Below are 16109 nucleotides of genomic sequence, written 5' to 3' on the forward strand. Positions count from 1 at the left end.
CATTGATTCAAACAGATGTGCTCTGTTCTTTACGTTGGCAATTGGATAGCCTTCCTCTGCAAGACTGCTTTGAATGTGAGTTTTTGATGCATGACAATATGAATTCTGTTGTTCAATGTTTGCGGAAATAAAAGGGTTATTTTGAAAAAGATCTGAATTTGTAGTTGTTTTATTTTTTATTTCTGAATCAGGTAAACCTTTCGAAAACTCATCGAGTGAGAGATCATTTCCAAAAAATGCTACACTTTGACAGATCCTGTTAACACACGGCGCTTTTTCTTCTGAATCCTTTTCCATGCTTTTGTTTTCTTCTTGTGGCATGATGGCGGAATATGCCTCAGATTGTTCCATTATTTTTCCAGTTATAATTTCCTTCTTAAAATCTAAAGGAGCGTTGCCCTGAATCTCATTTTGCTTGTGTGTGCTTGAAGACTGATTTTCAACAACCTTCCTACTCACTTGAGCATCTTTTTTCACAATCTCTTCCTCAACATCTTTGTTAAAATCTGATGTCAAATTAGGAGACTTATTACTTTTCAACATCACTTCAAATTCCTTAGTTTTAGGTTCCTCTTTTAGCCTCTCAAAATCTGAAGCTGTTTTCCTATATTGCTTACTTTCCAGTCCCTCCTCTGCCACATAGATTTTTGGGTTGTTGTTGCTGCTCAGGTTGCGGCTTTCAAATATCATGCATCTTGAAAGAACTTCCCCCTCATATCCTGTTTTACCCCCAAGCTTCATTTCAGAGCTTAAAACTTCAGCAAACTCCTCATCAACAGCATCATCTAGCCTCTTAAGCTCAGGGCAGGTATGCTTAAGGAGGCGCCTCAGCTCGGTTTTCTGTCGTTGTTGAAATAACATTTCCGGGGAAAGTTGGAGTGAAGTTAACTGTTCAGAATGTGCCTCAGATATTTCTTCCAATCCTGTTTTATGCTCTTCTGCTGGCTGATGAGTGAAGTCATCTTTTCTTTGTTGGTAGTCTTCATTCATCTTAAAAGAATAAAGTATTGGTCTTACTATTTCCATCTTCTTTGATATAATAACTCTAGTGAAAGCCATGCTCCAGAGGAAGTGTTATGGTCCAGCAAAATGTAATTACTTACATCATTAGGACCCATGCATTACCACCAAGCCCAGTTATGCATCCCACCTGAAAGCGCTCCACAAGGACCAGTGTCACTTGATTAGATTAACATAAAAAATAATGTGAAAAACTTGCACCTGAAGCAATAACTAAATTCTCAACAGGGATGATGCATGTGCTGATTAGAAATGACAGGATGTTAGCTGCAGATCCTTTAAGTGAGGAGGGGTATTCATGTCTTGAAATTGCAAATCATGCAGTTGTCTGACTGGATTAATATGGGGAATATGGTGGCAAAGTCACAGTCTAAAACTATCTGCTGTGGTCCACAGGCTATAATTCAGCCATATTTGCTTTATGACACGTAGGACATAGGCATCAGAAGTCATCATTTCCAACAATAATTAAGTAGGTGGTCATCAGAAGTAAATTTCACAATGGTGACATTATTTATGGCATCAGACCAGATGCTTCTGTTGTTCCATTATCCAGTTCTTATTGGTGCTTAGATGGTGGATATGGGTCAGGTTAGGCAAGCTGATTGATTGTGGCTATGCAGCTCCATGTGCGAAAAAAAACGGCGTTGCTGTATTCTGATACATTTCTATCAGAATCAGCCTTATTGCTTAGCTTCTGGACCAGACCACACTGACCAGCCTTCTCTCAAAATTTGTATCAATGAGATTTGATTGCTAAGGAACCGTTGTTCTCTTGCCATTGTTATTTGGATTCACTAGAACCCTTGAGCGCATATATATTTTATTTATTAATTTTGCATGTAAGCAACCATAACATCATGACTGGTTAGTTAAAGCAAAATGAAGAAGTTACGGGCCATGCATATTACAGTAATTTCTATTCCTCTAGAAGCAACTCTGCACCATATACTGCTAAGTACAGACTGTCAGGTATTTTTTTTTTTTGTTTGTTTTAGAAGAATATAACGGTGGAGAAAATCTTATGTTATTTTGACAGAGTAAGTTAAAAAGTATGGTGACATGCGACTTTACCTTGGTTGGTTTAACCACCTTTCCAGAGTTTCGTGGTTGAGCTTGATCCTTAAAGAAAACAACACGTATCTTATAAGTCAAATTATTCCACTGCCAGGGTATACTTAATTCAATAAAAGACCCACAAAAACAGGTGTTCATGGTTAGATCCTCCTCAACTTAGACATTACAATTTAAATAGAAAATTAGAAGGGCTTTTATTTTTACTCTCAGGTTTTGAAAATCAACTAACAACTTAAAATCTTCCCATTTGAAAATGCTGTGTATTGTATTGTTATTTTATTATATTTGAGTTTATTATATGAGCTATAAAGTTTTTCTATTTGCCCAAATTTTCTTTTGTGTTTTTTAAACTGTATTCTCTCTGTTCATCTCTTTGTGCTAATTGAAATGGAAACAGCCTAATATGTTACTGTTGTGTGATTAGAGGTATTGGCTGGTATAACTGGATGTTAAAGCATTGTCCTTTGGTTTATTTTTAGTGACAACATGTAAGTGTACAAATACTCATAGACTTAAGTTCATGTTTGTTTTTTTACATTTAAGATACATTATGGAGATTATAAGATACTTTAATTTAAATATTTGAGTTTTGCTTATTACATTTACGGTGCAATGAAGTAAAACTAAACAATTTGAAAGGGTAAAAGAACATTGTAATACTAAATCGTTTTCATAACATTTTAAATTTCCATTTTTTTAATTTTTATCTCAGGTATTTAGAATTTGCTAATGGTGCTGCTGTTGATAAACAAGGCTTTTTGTATATAGCTATAGATTCTATATTCTGTATATATATATATATGTATAATTTGTCTGCACCGTCAACACCACATCAAATTCCTTGTAAGTGCAAACCTAGCTGGCAATAAATCTGATTCTGAATCTGGTTTTGAATTCAATGAAAGGATTAAAAGGATACAATGGTCCAACATTACAGTATTTTAGATACATAACCCTGTAAAAAAATCAGTTGCTCAGATTCTGACTGCTAGAGAGTTGCAAAGTATTTCCAATCACATCCTTAGCATGTGTAGTATATACATAAACCGGCAGTAAGGTAAAGTAAGACTGGACACAGTTTACATCAATGTCCTGACATTAGTCCCGACATCTTTTGCCACGGGTGCCAAAATCTGTTGTTTATGCTGTTAGCATCAATATGTCGGAAAGTTGCTAAACTTAGCATTTGATAGGTCTTCCTAATGTACAGTTCTTGCAAAAATAAATGTTTTTTTCAATCACTCTGAAACTTTCGCAGTGTTATTTGCTCTGTTTGCTGACACGGGTACAAAACGATTGTTTAATTAATTATGTAACACGGAATATTATTTTTATTTAGGGTTGTGGGAATTTGAAAAATGAATGAATAACAAAAAAATGAAATAATAGTTTAAGAAAAATCTATTAATATATGTTAATGTTGATTTCAATCTATGGCAAAAAGGATTTAATCTGAGCTGAAAGGATTAAAAAAAAGTTCACAGACTGACCTTTACAACTTTTGGACTGATTGTCACTTCCCGATTTGCCACTTTTGACATATAGAGAGCAGACAAAGCTTTGACAGAGACAGACAGAACTTCTTTGGTTTGGACGAAAGAGTTGTCTCTGGAGTCTGCAGCTGACTTCCTCTTTTCATCTGCAGAGACATCAGATGGACAAGCTGGAAAATGTGACACACAATGTGTTTGGCATGATGGTAAAATGAAAAATTCTGATGATGGATGCCATTCACTGACAAAGAATTTAAACAGTGAGTCATCTTGTAGTATAATGCCTAATCCTCCAGTGTTAATGGTTATGTCACCAAAGTGTTTGTTAGAAAGCTCTAATTTAGGCTCCTGCTCAGAGAGCTTCCTGAACTGATATTTCCCAGCTGTCATGTGGCTGAGATATAAATGCATACTTGTGCTGGACCAGGAAAGATACATGACTCCAATGATGCAAATACACACAGTTAAAGCATGAGTGAATCGCTACAGCCAAGGCTAAACAAGTTACAGTTCTATTAATAAACTGTAGCAAGTCAACTTTATGATAATAACACGGAGACACACACGTTTAAATTCCAGTAATAGGACAGAGCCTTTCACTTATATTGACATCCATACTAAAAGTGCATATATGCAATATGTATATATTTTTATTATGTTTATGACAACAGCCTAATCTTACCAAAAACTTGAGACAAATCCAACTTTTAAACTGAGGACATTTTTCCATAATTTTTCATTTCCATCTTCAAAGACTGCGAGCTCATTACCAACAATAAAAAAATTGCAAATAAATACATTACAATGAAAATGTGCACAAGGCTGTGCCATAAATTATAATTTCTGATCCCAAAAAAGGAACATGTCCATTACTGAAAGGGTATAAACATTTTTTGTTGTGAAATGTTTAAAAAAAAAAAAAAAAAAAAACACTGTTTTTTTTTCAATCTATTTTCCTTTTTCAGTTCTTTTATCATCTCTGGAAATAAGTCTGTATTTTTTTTTTTTTATCAGAAACAATAACTCTATTGAACTAAAGTCTGCAACAGGATTGAATATTATCTGTATGTCCATACTTGCCTTTTTCTGTTCTTGGGCAAATCCTTTAAACCACACAACTTTAGCTTTTACTTTGAAGTATTAAGACTTTCTATAATTAAAGAGGCTTTTTGAGTTTCAATAAAAGTGTTTCTTTGGGTTTGATATTTAGTTCTGTGATTTTAAAAAGGCAGCAAAAAGGATTATTTATGCTGTACTGATCAGTATCTGAAGGTGTCTTTGAGAAAGAAAACCGGATTTTTCTGAATATTTGGCATAGGATCAGAAACATGCATCATCAACCAACGAAACCGAATTGAATCTGCTTGCTAAGGTTTTATGATTTTTTTTATTGCTCATAACTGAGCTAATAACTGTGATGTAGCAGAGTAATTAAAATTGGAGTGTTGCATGCAGTAATGTTGTAATCAGTTCCCTCAACACTAGTACTCCAAAATACCAGCATATGGCTTCAAGAGTCAATATAGGTCAGAGTTGAATGGCCTGACAAGCAAAAATAAAGACTCTACCCTGAAACAGACACTCTCCAAAAAAAATAACTTCAGACCGTCAAGATAAATAAAATTCTATTCAACTAAAATGTTTTAAAAGATTAAAAGACTTGTAGCAAGTCACCAAGGAAGCAGGCTTATCAGAATCACTGCAAAGTGGTCTAATTTCATTCCCTTTTTTGTCCAAATCCAAATTATACTCACAGAATATGAATCCTTGTTGATAACTTAATTCCTTTCTTCTTTGTTTCTGTTTCTTTTTAAACTTGTGTATAATCTTTAAAATGATCCTATCCTTTAAGAAAGTGTCTGCTTTCCCCCGTCACTCCCTCGTTCTGGGTCATCTGTCCTGGCGACAGCTGACCGTTTTACCCTCCTAAACTTATTCAGGACTTGTTGCTTAGCAGCTATTTCTGTCCCACTCTGTAGTGGACCCCTTTTAACCACAGAAGGTTTAGTCAATCACAGCTTTTGCAAAGTCACTGTCTAAATACCTATTCACGTTGTCCAGTTTTAAAGATTACAACCACAGCTTAAAATATGTGTATATATATTTTTCTCCTTATTCAAATTTAAGTTGATTCTTTAAATGGATTCTATAAACACCCATAATGAATAAGGAAACAACGTGACCCATGCTCCTCCTTATCTGCTGGATTTTGAACTTACTGTGCAAGTGTGTGGTTTAATTAGAGTCATATGTGGGTCATTATTGAGGTTTTTGTTTCAATTGCCAGCCAATCTTGTCTACCTTGATCTTGCACATGATTATTAAAGAGGTATAACTTTTACCTCAGCTGTTCTATTATGCTTAAAACAAATTTGGAATATTTACTTGACTTCCATTTTACCCAATGAGAGCAGTTTGTTTCTTTTGGGGAAAAATTGGGGAAAAAAATAATGCTTGGTGAAAATATTTGGGACTCACCAGCTTCAGATGCTGCAAGTCTTTCAAAATCAATGCCTGCCACTGATTTTCTTTTCGCTGTCTTGGTTTGATTCACCACCTGTAGAGAGAAATTAGAAAGCCTTAGTGCTTAACAGTCAGAGTGCCGCTGTGGAGGTGTCAAAACCAAAGCACTGCAACCACCCTGGATGTCTTACACCCCTATCTCACTGGCCCAAAAACCTGTTTAAACCTGGGAACAATCGGATTTTAGTAGCATTGAGAACAGCTTACTGAAGTGTGTCTACCCACGGGTCAAATGACTCCGCAAGAGAACAGTTTTAATCGTCCTGGTAAGCGGCATGTGGGAACACCAGAGCCTGGATGAACGCCTAAATTATGTGACACCATTGAGCACAACATATGAACGTCAACATGCCTTGCCAGCCACGTCTGTTCTAACAAGCCAAAACAACTCTGTTTACATTTGTTAAACATGGTGCAGCCCTGGTAAGAGAGATTCGGAATGATACCGTAATAGAGAGGAACAATAAAGCACACTTACTGTGCACTGGCTTCCTTACATGTTATTCTCCATTGTAAACTTTAGTGATTTCTGTTTCCCTGGTGACAGCATCAGTGCTAACCCCGCATGATGATTTCAACAGACACGCATCGTGCAGCTTTCTAGCTAGGGGTTAGACCCGTTTTTTTTGGCAGTGGGAAGGGAGCCAAATGCCGATTGTTAGAGAGTCGACCCATGTTTGGAAAACCCGCGTAAACCCGGTATTTTCAGTGGAAAGAGGCTTTATTGTTTTCTAAAGCAGGAAGTATATGTGTAGCCAAGGTAGAAAGCAGATATGATAATAAAACACTTGATTCCACCTGTGTTTAATGAGTAAAGTCTGCTCCAAAGCCATATAATAATCATTTGGGACAACCTAATGAAAAATATAAAAATAAAATCTAAAAATTAATCAACTAAAGGTCAGAATCAGGAAACGCTCCATTGTTCGGCTTTGATCAGGTATTAAAGTAGATAAAATAGTTTTCCTCAATATCCATTGAATGCATCAAGGTCTCCAAATACGTTTTTATAAATGCATACAAACCGCAAATTTGATGCACTTTATGATGCAAACGATGCTTAAAGTCTGTTATTCTTATTATTGCTTCCTATTTAGTTTGATTTATAACTTTAATATCCGTCGAATAACTTGTGGCACTTGTAGTTTGATACCTGATGCACTTGGGGCGACAGTGGCGTCGGATGTTGGAGTTTGCCCTAAAATCGAAGGGTTGACGGTTCAAGCCCCAACTCTGACTTTCAGTGTCGTTGTGTCCTTGGGCAAGACACTTCACCTGCATTGTCTACTGATGGTGGTCAGAGGGCCTGGTGGCGCCAGTGTACGGCAGCCCCGCTTCTGTCAGTGAGCCCCAGGGCAGCTGTGGCTACAATATAGTTTGCCACTGTGAGTGTGTGCGTGAATGGGTGAATGAATGTAGCGTAAAGCGCTTTGGTCAAATCTCCTGACTTGAAAAAAGGCGCTATATAAGTACTTACCATTTTTATATCCTATTTGCGCAATTCTTTTAAATAAATTGGGTGTCATGTGATTACTTATTAGACCATCCAGTATTTTAATAAAAGGTAAAGATTCCTTAAAATATCAAAGAATGTTTTTTGTTTCACTGCAGATCTATATTTAAGGTAATCTCTTTATGAAACCATATGTTGCCTCCAACTGGAAGCAAGATTAAAAGTTTGGGCTGGTCCACCCAAAATCCAGTGATTAGGGCGGAGAATTATTACCTTTAAAGCAACAAAAAGTGTAAGAATTGGCTTTAATTTGTTAAAACCTTTTATTTAAACTTGTAAAATAATAATAAAAAAACTTCCATAGTCCCATGAACAAACTTAAATGACTGAAAAAACTGCTAAAAAGCAAAACTGAAACTAACTCTGGTGGTGGTTAAAATTAACAACAAAGCAACTGATTAATTCTCAAAACTTCTGATCTAAAATGTTTATATGCTGTAGCATACAGTAGCATAATAAAAGTAATAGTTTTTACCTTTTGAGGTGGAGAATCATCTTTTTGCTCCTTCTTAGATTTCATTTTAGCAGGTTTCATCTGTTCCTTCCAAGGAATCTGCACTTCCTCAGCCTCTCCATTCACCAGTGGAATATTCGTGTTGTGATCCAAGGCTGGGTTTCCAGCTCTAAAACTGCTTTTCGGTTTGTACTCTGCTGTTGCCTTTGTCTCGAAAACAGCCTTCAGGGCCTCTATGGACCTGTTGCCAGTTTGGAGGCTACCCACTGATTTACTGCGAGTCAGACTGACTTTGGTCCGAGCTTGTTCCTGTTCATCATTTTTCTTCAGAAGAGAGTCCGGATGAGTCTCTCTGCTTTTCAGAGGAGATGGAGGGATCTGCTAAAATATATTCACAAAACCAATGTCTTGAATATAACTGAAGTAGTTCTTTTCCCAAGTGCAAAAGTACTTGATAAACAGGGTTACCTCTTTTAGTCCTGCTTTCTTCTTTCCTTCAACATTATTATCTGGAGCGGCTTGACTGGTTGTACCTTTTGCCACTGTAGTTTGATACCTGATATGCATTTTTTACTCAATTTTAAAGCAGTTTTAACATTTAAATGCATCTTCAATTATCACAGAGAAGAAAAGATGATTTTTGTACCTGGCCACTAACTGGGACACAGATATGGCCCTGTCCTGAAGTCCTGTATCTGTCCAGATCACCTTGTCAGACTGTGAGGACAGACTCCTCAGAGACTGGCTGCGCCTTAGATCCTTTTCCCATTCCATAGTTTTATCGAAGCAGATCAATTCTTCCAAATTTATTCAACAAACCATCATACAAAACAAAAAAAAAAACAAGGATTTTCATCAGAGAACTGAATTTCTTATATCAGAATTTTTGCAGACAGCTTCCTTTCCCTGCTTACCAATTTTAGAAAGCATCTTAAAACCTTTATTACATTTTTAGGACTATATACTGTTACATTCATTATCAAAATTTAAGAAAAAATACCTTGCTATTAATCATTATTCCAGAGGATTTTTTTAATTTGTTACCTTACAGATGTCATGTAGTGCCTGTTCCTTGTGACAACCAGACAATGATACTTCCGCCGCATCATGAGACCTGCACACGATAAAAGGTGCTTTTGGAGCAAAGTCCTGTTACTTCCTTATTGCCTCTGCCTCAGTAGATTGGACCTGTGACCAAAAACAGCCGACTGCTCTAAAATTCTCTTAAAGTTGTAACACAAATGTGTGCAGACTTGTGTAAATGCGTTTCAAACAATAAAAAAATAAACTATTGGGAGAAAAAAGAATCTTAGTTTTGCTTTTCACATCAATTTTGTATTTTATTACATTCTACCAACAGGAGAATCTTCTTGTTGTTTGATCACAGGTTAAACCTTATATGTAATTACTTGATCTTTGAACAGAGGTTCATGATCTGTTGAGATAAAATGAGATTAGCTTAATCTATTTTGTGGCAGGTGTGGTTAGTTCAGCACCAAAAAGTAAATCTAGATACATATAGCCAAAACAAAAGAAAAGTGCATATATATATATATATGTATATTTTAAGAAACATTATTTACTCCGAAGAGCTAGTTTTAATGTTTGCATTTAGTCACTGATTAACAATGCCCTTCAGTTGAAATTTATTACAACACCCTGCAGGATGAACTCAACAACAGTCAATTGTAGGTGTAAATGACAGCAACCTGTCAACTGTTCTATTGTAGTCATCAGGCAATCCCAACAAAAACTAATTCATTTAAACTGCTCAAACAATAAGTGGGACATTAAAATAACACAACCTATAATTGAATGCATGAAATATTCTCACTGAATAGTTCATTCTTTACAAAGTTGGATGTGCTGACAAATCAAACAAAAATCATCAATGGAAATCAAATTTTTTAAAAGAACGGAACCCTTGATTTGGAGTCACACAAAATTTAAAGTGGAAAAACACACTACAGGCTGATCCAGCTTTGATGTAATGTCCTGAAAACATGACAAATTGAGGCTCAGTATTGTGTGTGGCCTCCATGTGCCTGTGTGACCTCGCTACAATGCCTGGGCATTCTCACGATGAGGTGGTGGATGTCTCCCGATGGATCTCCTCTAGACCTGGACTAAAGCATCCGACAACTCGTGGACATCTCTGGTGAAAGGTGACGGTAGAGGATGGACCGAGACACAATGTTCCGGATGTGCTCAATCTGATTCAGGTCAGTGGAATGGGTGGGCCAGTCCATAGATTCAATACTTTCATCTTGCAGGAACTGCTGACACATTCCAGCTGCATGAGGTCTAGCATCTTCCTGCATTAGAAGGGCGAACTGCACCAGTATACAGTCTCACAAGGGGTCTGAGGATCTCATCTCGGTACCCAATGGCAGTCATGCTACCTCTGATGAGCACATGGAGGGCTGTGTGGCCCTCCAAAGAAATGCCGCCCCACACCATTACTGACCCACTGCCAAACAAGTCAGGCTGAAGGATGTCTCCAGACTCTGTCATATCTGTCAAATGTGCTCAGTATGAATCTGCTTTCATCTGTGAAGACCAGAGGGCACCAGTGGTGAATTTGCCAATCCTTGTGTTCTATGGCAAATGCCAACCATCCTGCATGTTATTGGACTGTAAGCACAACCCCCATCTGTAGACATCAGGAAGTTATACCATCTTTATGGAGTCAGTTTCTAATAGTTTGTGCAGACACATGCACATTTGTGGCCTGCTGGATGTCATTTTAAAGGGCACTGGCAGTGATCCTCCTGATCCTCCTTGCACAAAGGTGGAAGTAGCAGTCCTGTTGCTGGGTCTACTGTCTCCTGGTTGTGCCTCCAGCCTCTGGACACTATTCTGACAGACAGGCAAACCTTCTTGCCACAGCCCGCATCAATGTGTCATCCTGGATGAGCTGCACTAACTGAGCTTTATGAGTTGAAGAGTCCGTCTCATGCTACCATGCGTGTAAAAGTACCACCAACATTCAAAAGTGGCAAACACATCAGTAAGAAAGTAGGTGCTGAGAACTGGTATGTGGTCCCCACCTGCAGAACCACTCCTTTATTGAATGTGTCCTGCTAGTTGCCAATAATTTCCACCTGTTGTGTAATCTATGGGAAATTGTTTTTCAATCAGTGTTGCTTCCCAAGAGGAGAGTTTGATTTCACAGAAGTTTGATTTTATTGAAGTTTTATTGTGTTTAACATGTTCCCCGTATCTTTTTTATCAGTAAATATTCCCGCTTAAGTTCGTCAATGTTAAATCTGTCAAAATTTAAGCCACATTTAAACCCACAATGAGCATACAGTGGCTATAGCTCTTCTAGTGATTTAGTTCTTTATGTCTTACGAAATTTTTATAAGCAGCACAGCTAATTTTTGTCTTATTTTACTGAATAAACATGGCAGGAAATTTGGCAGGTACGCTCATCAAGCTTTGATAAAGGAGACTACATGCGTGATCCTTCTAGTAGTGCATCCTTTCGCCCACCAGGGGGGTGTTCTCTTACTTTTCTCTTTGTATACAGAAAAGTGACTTTATTTCAGAGGATAAGTCTGTAAAATTGTAGAAACAATAAATTTATTTCATAATAAAAGCACTCTTCTCACTTAGCTGTCATGACTTATGTCGATGATTTACTTACACTTAACATTTTGAGGTCTGACATTTCAGCTTCTTTTCAGTTTTTAGAGTTTATGGAATACTAACTCAAGATTGCATGTCAGTTCAGTGAAATGTAAATTTGGATATGTCAAACAGATCTTAACATTCTGACTTTAAAAAAAAAATACAAATCTTTTGATCTGATAAGGGATTCAAAATTGAAATAAGCTTTTAATTACACCTGAGTAGGTGCTTCCCTTATATACATTTGCCTATCAGAAGCTGACCACCTTATCTTATTAAGGACATGAAAAGTGAGGTGGCAGATGTTCACTTTTCTGAGAAATATAATGACCATGGCTATTTAGTGTTGTGGTATTTGGCAACCCATTCCTAACAGCCCAAAAATGTAGCTTATTTAAAATTGTATGAAGAGGTAAGGACACCAGAGATGCACCAATCTGATACCTGGATTGGGTATCTGCTCTGATATAGACTAATTAGCTGGATAGGACGTGCACTTCATATGGAACTGTTATTTCTTTCTTTTTGCTTATTTGTTAAAAAATAATATAAAGTACATTAATATCTGTGTCAATTTATTAAAAGTTTAAACAATATCTATGTTCATTCAACATTTGAATCAGATTGGTGTCTGATCTTTTTAAGGCAGCTTGTGAACCTAAATATTTAAGTTAAACCAAAATGACAATTATTACAGTGCAGGCACTCACAGATTAATTAGAGACATTATCTCTTACCCATTGTATTAAATGTTAAATGTTGTTTTTCATCTCCCTCAAAAGGACCTTAGCAGGAGAGATTCTTTTTGTCTGCATAAAAGTAATCATCTTCACTGCTAAGTTATGAGGTCAGGAGAAAAGAATAGGAAGAAACGAGGCAGTCTATATAGATAAAATAGCCTCTCTAGATATTATTAATTATAATACAGTGTTTCTTCTTATGGGCAGCTTTGATAAAGGGGACATATGTCTGTTGGAAAGAGCAAGCAGGCAGACGTACGATTTAAGGATGAACACCAAACAATGACACATCCTACCAGAAACTCCAAGAAGGACATAAGTACTTTTTCTCAGCTAAAATTATATTAACTCATATTAAAGTTTGATTCCTGTTTGAAACTGTTTTACTATAATAAGAAGTAATATTTAAAGTATATTTCATATAGCGATAATTCCAGGCAAAAAGAACCGAGAATGCCCTGAGGCGTCAGCGCCATCAGGGGACAATTGCCTACATTACAGACTGGTGGACTTCTAGAGAACATTCCTTTCCTTGTCCTAATGCTTCTTTATAATACAGGAGGAAAAAGCACAAGAAGTTGAACAAGTCTTCTGAGGCAGGTTTTTCATTACTGAAACATTTTGTCTGTTTTCAAGGACACTTCTTCAGTTTGAGAGATAACAGTTAAGCAGTAGCTTTGCATACTGGATCTACTAACAGTAACAATTGAAACTGGTTGCTCACATGCACAAGTGGATCAAATACTTAACAACTGCCCATTCATAATCTAAAGGACTCTTATTGTTCCAGGAGTTATGCTTGCAACACCAGAAGTGTAAAAGGGGATTGGATCTGGAGGCTTCCACTCCTGTTTAACTGTTGTTAAACAGAAGTGGAGTTATGGAGTCATTTTCTCTTTACAGGAATGGCTTCCTTTATTTCTCTCAAACCAGCAGTCTTCCCTGTCTAGGATGAGAACATCTCCATCCCTGAAACAGTGACTGTTGGGATACAGATGAGTGTTAGCCACTGAATCTAGGCCTGATGATGTTGCTATTTCCTCAATTAAAACTGATCGCAGTTCTCCTGGAATTTAACGCCAAATAAAATGTCCATGCCCTGTTGTGGTGAGGGTGAAATATTTTGTGTAAACCAGTTTTTGCCATAAAGTTTTCAAATTTGAAAGCCACTGGGGCACAACATATGAAACAACTACTGCTCACCCCAATCATTGACCATAAAGGGGAACGCCGTCTTTTTTACATTGGGCCCTTGATTTTACGTTATTACATCATGTTCTACTCACCCATATGAGTTTTGTGTCATTTGGAGCCGTTCTGAAGATATTCTGTTAGGTTATATCAAAGTAACGCCTTCCTATGGGCAACGACTTGAAGGCACACACTAAACTGTTCATAATTTATAATTTATGGTATGCCACCATTCAAAACATCTAGGCGAATCACTGTCCCCCAGATCCGTAGTTATATTATTTATATTTATATCTTCTAAAAACAAACAGGAGTGTGTATGGACTGGAACTGCTCCGTCTTCACGGCCTGCCTGACCAGCAGCTTCAATACTTCTCTCAAGATCAACATTTACCTGAAAGATTTAAACTCACCAACACTGAATCACTGCCACAACCCCAGACCTCACTCGCCTCTCCCTGGGAGAAGGATTCCCTCGCACAATAGTGGCTGCTTGCTGCATTCATTCCCTCTGTCACTTGGTCAGTTCTAATCCTGTCATCTGGTTCAGAGAACCTGCCTCAACACAATCTCTGCAGTTCCTGATCTCAGCCTTTATCTTATCCACTCCTTTTCAATAAACTCAACTATCTGATATTTTTGTCTCCTGGGAGTTTCTCTCTTTGCGTGTGGTTCAGAGGCCTTAACACCTGTTGGTTTACCAAAAAACCAGGACAATATGTGTTCCCTCCCCACATAGGGTACTTATCCCATTGAATATGGAATATTCCTTTATATTGTATTAAAATTAAAATTTAACGTCCCATTTTGAACCAATAAGGCAAGTGATTTGTTGCGTATTTTCATGCATGTCTGATACAGATGTTTGTCTCACACACACATCAACACTAAAGCTAACACAAATTATCCCAAAAATAAAAATGCAGGAGCTACGAAAGACCTCCTCAGCTCCACGTCGGCTGCTGTCATGGTTGCCTATTTATTGTTTGGCTCACCTGCAGAACATAACATGTTTAGAGTTACTAAAAGGGTACCTAACATCTCTGCAGACCCTATACATCCTAAAGACAAATTGTTTAGACTTTCACCTTTAGGTCAGCCACAGAATATTTCTTGCAAAACATATTTCCCTCTGACTGACATGATGACAAACCCAATGACCACCTCAGAGTAGTCAGCTACCCTGCTGTGAAACTAATGTACATTTTTTTTTTCGTGGGCTATACACTTCATACATAGCCTGGGTGCCAGTCCGAACTTAGTCCCGCCCACAAGGTTTGAGTTCTGACTAGAATTGAGTCGGACTACGTCAGGCTACTTCATACACATTTCTATGTATCTAATCTTCCTTTTAACTTTCATTTCATTTTCTCTAAGGTTTATGCATTAAGATTTACTACCAGTATGCTGTGGAAGTTTAAAGCTGGAGTCAAAATCCTTTTTGCACTCAATAAGCTGAAAACAGCTTGTACCGGTAGTATGCACTACGGAGGGTAAGAGCAGTTATGTATCTTAACAAAACAATAAATGAGATAGTTAGCTTGTATGTATACAACTGTATTTCTCCAAAAGTTACAGCTAACATTTAAACAGAGGCAATTGAATGTCCATCTGCTGAGGATATTCACATTATTGGCCTAACTGTAAATTTAAAACCTCTGTATATCAAAATATCAGCATTTCAGTTTAATTTTGTATTTTCTTGTAAATTGTGAGTTGATATTTTTGTTCTTCAACTAACAAACTTCATGCAGTGCTGTACAGCACTGTATTTCACACTTTGCATTGCATTTTATACCTTGGATGGAGCTATTTAATTATGAAAATCTATTCCATGAACTTCTTTACACAATGTTCTCTGGGTAAACCGAAGCCCTCATGGAGGTCTAGCAATTAACTATACAAAACCTGTCCCCAACCTTAGCATAGCTTTTGCCTAAGTAGCGTAACATAGGATGATGACACTCTGACCCACTCTCTCTCTCTCTCTAGCTTCAACAAGCCTCCATAAGGTCTTTTTTTTTGTCTTTTATGTCTTCAATCAGCATATTTCATACCATCTTTAAGACACAGAATGCATCTTATTCTAGAAGAATAAGAGGACTTTACATTACAAGGCTGTTTATATTTTTCTATAATTGTTTAGAAAGCTTATGGTGCCACCTTCAGGTATCAACATACACATGACCATGACCAATATCAGTTGCTGATATTTTATTTAGCTCAAATTTACCTAAAAATTTTGTAAGTTTTGTTTTCATTTTACTCAAATGAATCAGGATTTCATTTTTTTGGTTTCCCCAAATAGCTGAAAATGAAGTAATCTTAAAGTACTTAAACTTCAACAATTACTCTCCGTCTCATTAGTTCAGCATCAGAAGCTGTATATAGGGTGTTACCATAGGATATAGCATGCTTGGGGGACAGTGGCATTGGAGTTTACCCTCCAATCGAAGGGTTGTTGG

At 37.1% G+C, this 16109-nt stretch overlaps 1 protein-coding gene and 1 long non-coding RNA gene across 2 annotated transcripts; both read right to left on the bottom strand.

The window, feature by feature from the left end:
• Positions 1-248: 248 nt before the first annotated feature.
• Positions 249-5477, bottom strand: LOC107096483. Its single transcript, XR_001481801.1, has 4 exons — positions 5345-5477; positions 3588-3736; positions 2095-2142; positions 249-990 (listed from the first exon to the last, which is right to left on the bottom strand). It is a non-coding gene; the product is annotated as an uncharacterized LOC107096483 (long non-coding RNA).
• An 890-nt stretch (positions 5478-6367) lies between these two features.
• Positions 6368-9167, bottom strand: LOC107096472. The gene is made up of 5 exons (XM_015393134.1): positions 9125-9167; positions 8727-8877; positions 8549-8636; positions 8102-8461; positions 6368-6418 (listed from the first exon to the last, which is right to left on the bottom strand). Exons 2-5 carry the CDS (start codon positions 8852-8854, stop codon positions 6368-6370), a joined length of 627 nt encoding a protein of 208 aa, XP_015248620.1. The 5' UTR covers positions 8855-8877; positions 9125-9167.
• Between the last annotated feature and the right edge of the window lie 6942 nt (positions 9168-16109).

The sequence above is a fragment of the Cyprinodon variegatus genome, unplaced genomic scaffold (genome assembly GCF_000732505.1).
Source record: "Cyprinodon variegatus isolate N-32 unplaced genomic scaffold, C_variegatus-1.0 Scaffold626, whole genome shotgun sequence".
Taxonomy (NCBI): Eukaryota; Metazoa; Chordata; class Actinopteri; order Cyprinodontiformes; family Cyprinodontidae; genus Cyprinodon; species Cyprinodon variegatus.

Bases quoted from the DNA above. Each gene is read 5' to 3' on its own strand.
- LOC107096472 (XM_015393134.1), bottom strand. From the start codon at position 8,854: ATGGAATGGGAAAAGGATCTAAGGCGCAGCCAGTCTCTGAGGAGTCTG. The intron at 8,462-8,548 runs GTAACCCTGTTT...AATATATTTTAG, and splicing joins AGAAAGCAGGACTAAAAGAG to CAGATCCCTCCATCTCCTCT. The intron at 6,419-8,101 runs GTAAAAACTATT...CACATAATTTAG, and splicing joins ATGATTCTCCACCTCAAAAG to GCGTTCATCCAGGCTCTGGT.